Source organism: Bubalus kerabau, chromosome 10 (genome assembly GCF_029407905.1).
Source record: "Bubalus kerabau isolate K-KA32 ecotype Philippines breed swamp buffalo chromosome 10, PCC_UOA_SB_1v2, whole genome shotgun sequence".
NCBI classification, from domain to species: domain Eukaryota; kingdom Metazoa; phylum Chordata; class Mammalia; order Artiodactyla; family Bovidae; genus Bubalus; species Bubalus kerabau.
Window position 1 is genome coordinate 81,118,677 of NC_073633.1, and position 12,503 is coordinate 81,131,179.

Genomic DNA, 12,503 nt, shown 5'->3' on the forward strand with positions numbered 1-12,503 from the left:
GGGTTCTCACTAAAATGATATGAAAGAATTTAATAGGTGAGATTTATAGCATTTGAGCCCACAATTGAATGGAAAATACATCTGAAAACAAAAGAATTTGATAATGCTTTTACCAGAGAAACCACAGTCTGCCTCTCTGTAAAATGTTCTAGTTTAGAACATCTATGATGGAAATATTTACTCACAACATTTTAGTTGAAAATGTAAGGGCTTTAGAATTTCTTTTAAAAAAGATGCAATGCGTGCACAGAGCAAATGAGGTTAACAAACCCTTGGTTACAGAGTTTGACAATAAATGTGGTTCATGTTATACTGAATTTCTTTTCAGAGTCTGATGGATAAATTTGACTGCCATTTGAATACTCTCCTGGCATTTGAAAATAGAGATGAAAACCATTTGCCTTTGGTACCCCCTGAAAAATTGGAGGAAATGAAAAGACGGTTTGTACCACCATCCTTTCACCACTGCTGACATCTTCGTGTATGAACACTAACGTGGTGCTGCAGGCAGCAGGAAATACAGATTTGTAGATAATTTTTGACAATTAGTCTTTAGCTCTTGATAACAATTCCTTCGTGTTTTATGTAATAGTAGCATGATATCATGCTAACATACTTCCTCTTTTATTTCCTGGGAGGATATGGTGGTAGAAAAAGTTCTGGAGTTAGAGGCAGAAACTGAGCTCTTTATCTTGGTTTTGGTCAAGTTATTATGTCTTTCTGCACATTTTCTCATTTGTAAATATAGAGTAATGGTAATCACTCTGTTCATGTCTCACAAGGAATACTAGGTGAAATGGGAGGAAGTATTATGAGAGCACTTAATAAACTCCAAAAAACTATAAACTAAAGATTATTTAATTGGTGTTTGTCCACATCATCTTCTCTTTTCTCATTATTCAAAGAATGATATTAAGGTATTACCTTTAATAATGAAATCTGTTAATATGTAAATGTGGAAATTATAGTTGTATTCTTATATGGAAGTTTTCAAATTCAGTAAAATGTTTTAGAGATTAATATTTTATCATAGAATTTCTCAATAGGGGAATAATTTCTTCAGAACATAATTCTGTTGGGTATTTTTATCTTAGAAATAGCTGGTTTATATCTCATCACAATGTTTGTTTTACTTAAAAAAAAAAAAAGAGGTGAGGATGCATCTGAGTTCCATGTGATTAAAAGAAAATGTTAAAGCCCCAGTATTTTTTAAAATGCCAAACAGATTTTTCACATTTGGCCAATCGTATTAAATTAAATTCTAAAACCTGCACTATCTTCCAGAATCAACAACATTTCGGGGAAAAAAGTCATTCCACGTTTAGAATTTCATTACTATGTGTGCTCAGTTCTTGGTTTGCTAGAGGAGGTGAAATCAAAATTGCTTGTTTGGAACATCAAATACGGGAGCAAAGAATCTGTGGAATTATTGCTGGAAGACTGGCATGTAAGCTACTTTATTTCATGTCTTAGACAACTGTTCTCCATGATTCTGGGTTTGCATATTTCCTGAGCACAATATCCCTTAACTTTTCAGGTTTTGAGATGAGTTTTCTTGGTAGCTTTCGGTAGCTTAAATATTACCTAGAGAAAAAGATTATAGGTAGTCAAATAACAGACATCGAGAAGAGTAAAAAGGAGACAATAACATTATTTAGCACAACAGAGGAAACTGAGTTAACCAGGCTAAGTTACAAAATAGTTAGAGAAAGTTTCAATGTTACTTCCTTTAAAAAAAATTCCTATTTCCACCTACTGGATATCTTGCTTAATATCTTTCCCCACTCTGATATATGGTTCTATTCAAAAATTAAATTTTTCTTAGAACATTTTAATCTTAGCCTTTCAAGTTTAAAGAATGGGCAAAACAGTATATTCTGTCTTGGAGGTTTTTCTGGGGGAGGGGTTTAGCTCTTACAATTTGTAGGAAAAATTTTTGCAAATGATTTAAATATATGTGTTTATATGGTAAATTAAAACTAAAGCATCCTAGCAATGTCATTTCTATAGTTAGGCCTTATTACCCTTCTTCCGGTATCTCTGTTTTTATTTTTTGACCATGTTGTGTGGCTTGCAGTGTCTTAGTTCTCCAACCGTGGATCCTGGGGCCACGGCAATGAAAGTGCCACATCCTAACCACTGGACCACCAGTGCGTTCCCTGTTTCTCCATTTTTGGAATGAGGGCCAAAAAGAAAAATCTAAGATTATAAACTTCAGTGGAAAAATTGGAAAAACATGATGAAATATTTATTTACAGTTTATGATTTAAACACTGTACATTCCTGAATAGGAATCATCATTCTAAATTAGATTTTGAATATTTTAACTTCTTTTTCCTACTTTGATTTTTCATTTTTCCATTTAAATATTCATACTCTTGCCACATAAGTGTATAATAAATGAGTTTTTAATTGCCTGTTCTTCCATGGAAGATTTTGCTTGCTTAAGACACATAATAACTTGGATAATGGTATTTCTCAAGGGTCTTTGGTAGATGATAGATTGTATCTATTTATATCATGTTCAACATACCTAATAAAAATTATTCAATATTAATAAAGACATGAGAAAAACCAAGGTAGAACTGTGTCACTCCATTAAGATAAACTTTGTCAGGTCTCGTACTTGTATATTGCTAATACTCATATGTATGTTTCTTTGACCTTAACTATCTTTCTTCATGAACTACTTACCCAAATATGTAGTATTAATTACTGTAAAGAAATTTTGGTGCCTAAGCGCTTCATCAATGTTTATGTCTCTGTCTGGATTTCTTGACACATTAAAAAAAATTGTCAATATGTTTTATTTTCATTTCCGCCCCCCCAGAAATTTATTGAAGAAAAAGACTTCCTAGCTCAACTTGAAACTTCGTTTCAAAAATGTGAAGAAATTCATAACAACTTGGGTAAAGCTGTATTTTCTTTTTGATGGAATGACCATCACTTAAAAATAACATTTCATTTGTTTCACTTTCCTTATGTATCTTAATGCTTTAGGAATTGGTTTTACATATATGTATGTTTTGGAAAATTCTTGCATTCACTGTTAATACTGTTAGTATACATCTTTATTTCACCACTGTCAATTAGTATGCAAATATTTTTCTTAGCAGTATTATTTTCTTAATGAAAAACTGTTTTTTAAAATTGCTCTCTTGTTTTGTTAACATTATAGCTGGAGAATATCCAAATATTAGTAAACAATATACGATGGTGAAATATCATTTTTCCATGTATAGAGAAAATATACTTAATGTGAAGTCCACTCTACAAAAAGTTCTGGCATGTTGGGCTACTTATGTGGAAAACCTTCGTTTACTAAAGGCTTGTTTTGAGGAGACAAAGAAGGAACAGAAGAAAGAGGTATTTTCAGTCTTATGGCATTTGCTTAATTTTAACTTTTTTTTTTTTTCATTTTGTTTGGATACCCTCATTTTCAATCCAAAAACGAGAGACCAGGAATGAGTAAACAATTGTTGGAAAAATTCTCCAAAGTATTGGAAAGAGTTTAGGTTCTTTCTCCTATAATAGCTAAAAGGAATTTTCCTCCTCATTGTAGGTTTTATATACACACACAGAATTTTATTGAGGTATAATCCACATACACAGTATAGCATTTGGAAGATATATTGCTTAATTCCTTGGAAAGGAAATAAAAGACACAGAGTACTGGATAGCTTATGCTGCTGCTGCTAAGTCGCTTCAGTCATGTCCCACTCTGTGTGACTGCATAGACGGCAGCCCACCAGGCTCCCCCATCCCTGGGATTCTCCAGGCAAGAACACTGGAGTGGGTTGCCATTTCCTTCTCCAATGCATGAAAGTGAAAAGTGAAAGTGAAGTCGCTCGGTTGTGTCTCCTAGCGACCCCATGGACTGCAGCCCACCGGGCTCCTCCGTCCATGGGATTTTCCAGCCAAGAGTACTGGAGTGGGTTGCCATTGCCTTCTCTGATACATTTAAAATAAATTAATAAATTAGAAAGTTTTCTTTACATTTAGGTGAGTACCTTTCAGTTCTAAAAGCTTTCTTACTTTCTAGAGGAAGAAAAACAAAATACTTCAGATTTATGTGGAGAAGTGTGGAAAAAATTTTGGTATAATTTATTATTGTTTTTATTTGTCATTTGTATAATAGCCTGTTTTTTTTTTTTCTTTTTAAGTTTTATTTTATTTTTTATTTATTTTTTTAAATTTTATTTTATTTTTTAAACTTCACATAATTGTATTAGTTTTGCCAAATATCAAAATGAATCCGCCACAGGTATACATGTGTTCCCCATCCTGAACCCTCCTCCCTCCTCCCTCCCCATTCCATCCCTCTGGGTCGTCCCAGTGCACCAGCCCCAAGCATCCAGTATCGTGCATCAAACCTGGACTGGCAACTCGTTTCATACATGATATTTTACATGTTTCAATGCCATTCTCCCAAATCTTCCCACCCTCTCCCTCTCTCAGAGTCCATAAGACTGTTCTATACATCAGTGTCTCTTTTGCTGTCTCGTACACAGGGTTATTGTTACCATCTTTCTAAATTCCATATATATGCGTTAGTATACTGTATTGGTGTTTTTCTTTCTGGCTTACTTCACTCTGTATAATAGGCTCCAGTTTCATCCACCTCATTAGAACTGCTTCAAATGTATTCTTTTTAATGGCTGAGTAATACTCCATTGTGTATATGTACCACAGCTTTCTTATCCATTCATCTGCTGATGGACATCTAGGTTGCTTCCATGTTTTATGATTTTTCTTTGAGGTAGTTTTCTTTCTTTCATTTGCTTTCTTCTATTGCAAATAAGTGTAGCAACCTCTCAGATTAAACATTTTCCATATAAAAGCTAAAGATACTGAACAAAAAACAAGCTGTTTGTATGAAAGTAAAATTTCTAATAAGTGTATGAGTGCAAAAAGAATATTCAAGTGAGTCATTACTTCTCCCTATAACCTATATTGATACCCCAAATTCAAATCTTTGGCTTTCAACAGGTCTTCTTTTAAAGGTCTTTTAATGAGATTCACATTTCTTTGAAAAAATAAGACTTTAATCCTTGCAGTTTCCAAACTCGATGCTGAGATGCCCTGAGCTACCAAAGAGAACTCTTGGGTAAATTTAAAATTTGAGGGAGGAAAGCAACATGTGTCTGTTGAACAGCACACAAATTACCACTAAGCTGTTTGGACCTGACTAATTATGAATGAGAAATGTTAGGTACTTTTTCTAGCTTAGGGAATCCTTGAAAAAATTCCTGAGACATTAAGGGGGCCATGAACTGAAAAGATTTGAAATCTTTGCTCTAAGCCTGTCAGCTGCTTAGAAAAATAGAAGAACATCACATGCTTCTTAAAAGTCCAGGATCAAGAATGATGACAGACAGCTGCTGCTGCTGCTAACTCGCTTCAGTTGTGTCTGACTCTGTGCGACCCCATAGACGGCAGCCCACCAGGCTCCCCCGTCCCTGGGATTCTCCAGGCAAGAACACTGGAGCGGGTTGCCATTTCCTTCTCCAATGCATGAAAGTGAAAAAATAAAGTGAAGTCGCTCAGTCGTGTCCAACTCCTAGTGACCCCATGGACTGCAGCCTACCAGGCTCCTCCACCCATGGGATTTTCCAGGCAAGAGTACTGGAGTGGGGTGCCATTGCCTTCTCTGTGACAGGACAGCTAGCAGCTGCCAATTGATCCAAGGATGAAGAGGTAGCCCAACAGGGAGGGTCAGAATCTCTGCAACACCTTCACACTTACTTGTGCTCGAAATCAAGCTCAGTGAAGATCTTTTATGAGTAATAGAAAGACAAATATTATGTCATTAAAATATTGCATTGTTTATATGTTATATAGGTTCCCTTTGAGACACTCTCCCAGTGGAATCTACAACATACTACTTTAAATGAAGTGGGAAATTTCTTATTTCAAGTCAGCAATGATGAAGTTGGATCATCTATTTCTAAAGAACTGAAGAGGCTGAATAAAAGATGGAGAAAGTTTATTACAAAACCTCAGCCTGTAAGGTTTTTTTTTTTTTGCTAACAGCTTCTTTGAGGTATAATTCACATGCATACAATTCACTCATTTAGTGTGAATTCCTCAGCGGTTTTCAGTATATTTAATGTTGTGCAAGTCATCACCATAATCAATTTTAGAACATTTTCATCACCTCATAAAGAAACTTTGTACCTATTAGCAGTCACTCCTCATTTTCTCCCAATGTCCCCAGCTTTAAAAATTGTCCTGTTCTGGATATTTCACATAAATGAAGTCATAAAATATGTAGCCTTTTGTTTCTGGCTTTTTTTCACTTAGTGTAATGTTTTCAAAGTTCATTCATTTTGTAGTATGCATTAGTACTTCATTCTTTTTTATCAGCAAAGCATAATCTGTTGTATGGATATGCTGCATTGTATTTATTCATTGATCAGTTGACGAACATTTGACTTCTTTCCACTTTTTTGACTCTTACGAATAATGCGGATATAACCATTCATGTTCAGATTTTTCTGTGGATGTTCAACATAGATTTTTAGTTGAAATTTATGTGCCATTAAAGAGTAACATAAGCATTTTTGCCTGTTAGATTTCAAAGCCTTTGAGAACATACAGCAAATTTTATCTTTATATTTAATATTTGTTGTTGTTGTTTAGTCCTAAGTCATGTCTGACTCTTTTGCGACTCCCCAGACTATAGCCTGCCAGGCTCCTCTGTCCAGGGGATTTCCCAGGCAAGAATACTGGAGTGGGTTGGCATTTCCTTCTCCAGGTGATCTTCCCCACCCAGGGATGGAACCCATGTCTCCTGCATTGGCAGGCAGATTCTTTATCACCAGGCTACCAGGGAATCCCTGTATTTAGTATAGTGCTTCATAAAAGCACATATTTAAAAAATAATTTTTGAACTTAAATGACTAAATTATTCTCTTATTCTTAATAATTTGAGACTGAGGTGTTGTATGGGAAATTTTATAATGTTCCTAATAAACCCTAAAAAATTGTTTTTAATCATATATCTTAGAATAAAAGATATAAACAGTACATTTCATGACATTAATTTTTTATAGGAAGTGAACCTGCCACTTATGAAATTACAAGATGAGCCATTTCTTGACAATTCTGGAAATATTCAGCTATCCAAGGAAGAAAACCTAGCTGTTGGTTTTTCAACAGATAGGTCAAGCGAACTTCCTGAAAACCACAATCAGAATATTATGGTAAATAGTCATATTTTATGTAGTTCCTTTGTATTGATATATGGAAATAATTTAACTTTGCTGTTTTTTCCTTTGGAAAACAACCCATATTGTTGAAACACAGATAAGAAAGATTATTAGATAGCACTTAAAGTATGGTTATTGTTCAGTAAAATGCCCAAGTGGTACCCTCACGCAGTGGTCATCGGTGCCTAACAGTAGCCATAAGCCTATAGCTTTTATGGCTGTAGGCTTATGGATTAAAATAAATAAAAAATTTTAAAGGAAATAGTAAATAAAAGCCCTGTGCCTCTAACTCACTGAAGAGTTTGCAGACACACAGAAGCAGTCATGCCTTCTGAGCTGTGGAAATGCAGTTGCTGTTTTCTTCAGATTACTTCTGACTAGTACTCAGTTGTCCAGCTTTAGGCTAGCCTCTGGCCTGTCTTGCATCCTTTCTGTAAAATGGGGGGAAGTAAAATCTTTATTTCCTGCTGTGTTGTGTAATTCAGAGGGTGACTTTAGATTATAGGTAAGAATATGGAAAAGAAAGAACAACAACAAGAAATCATACACATGTATGGTGTAGCACCTGTGATTTTGGAAATATATCCCCTTCAGAATAATAACTTATACAACTTTAAAGAAAATACAACTTTAAAGAAATAAATTTATCTGGCTTTTGCCAGTTGCTGTGATGGAGTGCCTGTTTTCCCATCATTAGGAGACCTAATTATGGAACATCTTGAATCTGTGCACTATGCTCTTCATATAGAAAAATATAGAATATTTTTCTCATACATTTAAAATGTGACCTGATTAAAAACAGCTTTAAGAATTTGTCATATAAAGCTGTAGCATATCAACGTATAGGATACTGAGAGATTATTAATGGGAAAAGACTTAATTTTATTGAAATTTGATTCTGATATTTCACAACTACTGTTACCAATGGCTAGCTGTATTTAATTAAATTGTATACCAGTTTTAGAAATGTGTTTAGAGCCTGGTGGGCTGCTGTCTATGGGGTCGCACAGAGTCAGACACGACTGAAGCGACTTAGCAGCAGCAGCAGCATAGAGTCAATACTATAATTTTCTAAGCTCTAATCTTTCCTATAAAATGGAAATAATAGTAACTAACTGATAGGAATGATATCCTTAAGAAGATTTTGTGAATAAATCTCTTAATTTTTAAAGTATTTGTACTATCATAATGTATCATTATCATGTCCAAAAAGTAGATCTTAAATCATTAAAATATGTTGATTTAGCACTCTCAAGGGAAAAAAAGTGATATAATGTGTTTATTTTTATTTTTTGGCATAAAAGTTCAGTATGCATTTTAACTAACTTTTATAAAGATGCTATTAAAACATTGAGTTTAAAAAGCAGCCATTGTTTTTGAGATTTTAACTGTTAAATTAATTTAATGGTAAATGTTACCATTTTCTCGAGTGATAATTTGGAATGTTGTAGGCTGGGGAAGAACATGAAAAAGAAAATGAAGACTTTTCAGGGCCACTGAAAGTGGCTAAAGAGGTTGAAAAGCTCATTGGACAAGTGGAAACCTGGGAGGCAGAAACCACGTCTGTTTTGGATCTTCTGAGACAGCAGGATGATGTAGAGACCTCAGTGGAAGAATCTTTGCAGGTATAACTGTAACAACATTAACAAGACAGCTTTTGTGGCTGTAGGCTTATGGATTAAGATAAAAAGTTTTAAAGGAAATAGTAAATAAAACCACTGTTTAAATTTTCTTTGTTGGGGTTTTTTAAAAAAATGACATGGAATCTCAACCCTGGATCATTTGCTGTGATTTTGCCTGAAGACAGAGGATAGAGTTGAAGATTAATAATACCTGAGGAGTTTAAATTCTTGAACTGATTTTCCCAGCTCCAGAGTGGAGATTAAAATATTCTCTTTCATCAGAGGGCAATGAGATGAGTAAGTGAGTTCAGTCTTCCTATAGCTCAGTGCAGTGTGAATATAAGAGACTATGCAATCTACTCTTGGAAAGCTCAGCCCCTGTGGAAGCCACTTTCCTTTCTTACCTGATGCAGGGAGGGGGCTGCATGTTGTTAAAACTCTGTTCTGTCTTTATTCTCAGGCAGTTGACGCATTGAAAAGCAATGAGACAAGAGTGTATTTTAATATCAGTTCTTCCTGGAAAGAAGTTACAATTGAGGTTTTACTGAGTTCCAGCTCAGCTATGAAATTTACAGAGCATGTCATAAATTATAGCAAGATGGAAAGTTCTAGGAATAAAGAATTATTTGTTTAATTCTTTTGAATTTTGAAATTCTTTTCTACATTTTGAAAAGGTGTATATGAATAATTTTGTGTTTCATTGTTCATAAGAGTAATACCTTTCCTTGCTCTGAAAATATTATGTGAACTTAACCTGTGCCATCTGCTGGTACTTTTCTAATTTTATTTATCTATTTACTTTTGTAACTGGAATTTCTTTTAGTGTAATAAATGAGTGAGAAATGAAAAATTCAGTATTTTTAAAATATTGAATTTTTTAAAAAATCAAAGGTGTTAAATAGTGAAAACACAAACATGCTGGAATATACTTCTGATAAGAAAAAGTTAAGTAAAACTTATGGTTGCTGGGAGGAAGGAGCTGGGGGAAGGGATACTTAGGGAGTCTGGGATGGACAGATATACACTGCTATTTTTAAAATAGATAACCAACAAGAACCTACTATGTGGAACAGGGAACTCTGCTCAGTGTTATATGACTTGAACCGGAGGGGAGTTTGAGGGGAGAATGGATACATGTATATGTTTGTCCCTTTGCTTTCCACCTGAAACTGTCACAACATTGTTAATCGGTTATACTCCAATACAAATTAAAAGTTTGATGAAACAAAAAAAAAAATGAAAAAAGGTAGATCTTTATTGGATCAAGGTATATTGTTAATCAAGAAATACAAGTTGCTGAACAGTATGGGTAATGTGTTTTTAGTATTTTAATACTAAAACTCTAAATACTTTTAGTGTTTTTAAAAACAGTTGCCTTTTGTACTTTATACTTTTAAATCTATAGAAAAATATCTGTGAGCCCTCCTCTGAGTGTATTTCCTGGTACATAGTAGATATAAAGTACATATTTTTTAAATGAATATGCAAATGATTGATTAAATGACAAGGGAGGGATGGGGAAGAAGAAAAACTTTTTATTCATGTGCTGTACTTCTATTCTTGTTGAAGTATTTTACAGGACCTTTTGTTACTTTTATAATTAAAAATAGAAAAAATTGAAATTACAAATCAATGTGCTCATTTCAGAACATTTAAATAATTCATAAAAGTATAAAGTGAAAGTGTTAGTCGCTCAGTCATGTCTGACTCTTTGCGATCCCCTGGACCATGGATCCATGGGATTTTCCAGGCAAAAATACTGGAGTGGGTTGCCATTCCCTTATCCAGGGGCTTTTCCTGACCCAGGGGTCAAACCCCAGGTCTCCTGCATTGCAGGCAGATTTTCTACCATCTGAGCCACCAGGGAAGCCCGTAAAAGTGTAAAGAGGAGAATAAAAATCACCACAATTCCTCTGTTCTATGATAAATAAGATCAATATTTCCATAGTTGATATCACACAATATGATTTCTATTTTATAGAAATATACCTATGCCACCTCTGAGTTGTAATTTAAAATTTTTTTCTTATTTTGATAACTGAAAAGTGGTGCCCCATTATTTTAATTTGTAACTTATTTGATTACATGTAAGGTTGAACTGTCTTTCATATATTCATTAGCCATTTGTTTCCATGAATAATGTCTTTGTATTTTCTGAATTTTCTTTGGGATCTTAGTATTTTTTTTATTGAATTTATAAGCTCTCTGAATCATGACTCATTTTCATTTGTATGGCAAATATATTTACCAAGTTGTTGACTTTTAAGTTATTTTATTTTACATACAAAATTTTTGTATTTTTATAGTCATTTCTGCCTTTAAAGGCCCTCCAAACCCAGGGAGCAGATCAGTTTTCATGGATAATTTCTTCTCTTTCTAGTTTCATGTTTTATATATAATTTTCTAATTCATCTGAAATTTATTTTTGGTATCTTGTAAAAAGCATGGTTCTAAAAAGATGTTTTTCCAACAGCTGTTTTCTCCAGTAGCATTTATTGAGCTCCTTTCTGACTGATTTGACTAAGTGAATAATTTCACTTTAAGGTTTATTTCTACTCTCTCAACTTATTTTCTCTCTATCGGCATTGTATTCCTCTAGTCTTTATTTTATCTAAGTGCTTAGTGTTTAAGAATAATACACAAAAGACTATGTTGCTCAGAATCTGATTGTATTAATATAAATTTAAAAATAAATTTTAAAAATAACTTTTTTAGAATATAAATTTGCCTCATTTTGGATTAACAGTTAACTTTTTATGATTTCCTGATGAGATTATTAATATGTTTAACATATAATCAGAATATTTATTGTTATCTCACTCTATAGCATCTTATTGCCAAAGGCTCTATGTATGAAGAGCTTGTGTCTAGAATTGAAGACACTTTACAAATGGATGTACAACATGTTTCAAGTCAGGAATCTCTCCAACATGTCCTCACAGCTGGACTTCAGGCAAAGATTCAAGAAGCTAAAGAGAAAGTCCAGGTCTCTCTTTAATATTCCCTATTTACTGAATTTAGTCTTTAAAACCAAGTAGTCAATGGGAGGGCAGGAGAGAGAAGGGAATTGCCTTGTAGTTTGAAAATTTTTTGCAAAATATTAATTTTCCCTTTTATTTCTTTATAATTTAGAGCATGTTGGAAAATATCAATATAGTAAATAGAATATTCTTATGTCTAGTGGGAAAATATGAGTTGCTACTCAAGCTGTTTTTCAATTTATGAGTTTTCTAAGAAGTTGGGCCAAGTGTTAAGTTGACAATTTTTCGTCATTACAGATCAGTATGGTAAAATTAGTAGCTGTGTTGAAGAACTCAACTGATGTTTCCCAAGACCTGGATGTCAGGCTGAAGGTGGAAGAAACACAGAAAGAACTTGAATCATACATTACAAGGGCTGAGCAGTTACTTGGGCAAAAAGAGAGCCAGAGGGGACTAATTTCAAAATACAAGGTGGGGCTGTTTCAACTATCACATGTAGGGCATTTTTCATTATCTCATTTACAATCAAGATGTTTCCATCACTGTAATTATAATGAAGTTATCATAACTTTAAAAAAGTCCTAGTTTTATATATTGTTCCCCAGAGACTCTTAAACATTCAAGTGATTTTTTAAATTCAAATTTTACTGTAGACTCACTGAATGAATTCAGTGGTATAGTGTAAAAAG

General features: G+C 33.8%; 1 protein-coding gene across 8 annotated transcripts in view; it reads left to right on the forward strand.

Annotated features, from left to right (window-relative positions):
• SYNE2 (spectrin repeat containing nuclear envelope protein 2) overlaps nt 1-12,503 on the forward strand; it is a 327,458-nt gene that overhangs the window by 104,450 nt on the left and 210,505 nt on the right. For all 8 annotated transcript variants that reach the window (XM_055538301.1, XM_055538305.1, XM_055538307.1 and 5 more), the window contains exons 13-21: nt 329-441; nt 1,285-1,447; nt 2,831-2,909; nt 3,179-3,366; nt 5,842-6,006; nt 7,056-7,205; nt 8,663-8,836; nt 11,661-11,819; nt 12,112-12,285. In XM_055538301.1, the coding sequence (XP_055394276.1) occupies nt 329-441; nt 1,285-1,447; nt 2,831-2,909; nt 3,179-3,366; nt 5,842-6,006; nt 7,056-7,205; nt 8,663-8,836; nt 11,661-11,819; nt 12,112-12,285 (1,365 nt within the window). The remainder of the gene's footprint in view (nt 1-328; nt 442-1,284; nt 1,448-2,830; nt 2,910-3,178; nt 3,367-5,841; nt 6,007-7,055; nt 7,206-8,662; nt 8,837-11,660; nt 11,820-12,111; nt 12,286-12,503) is intronic.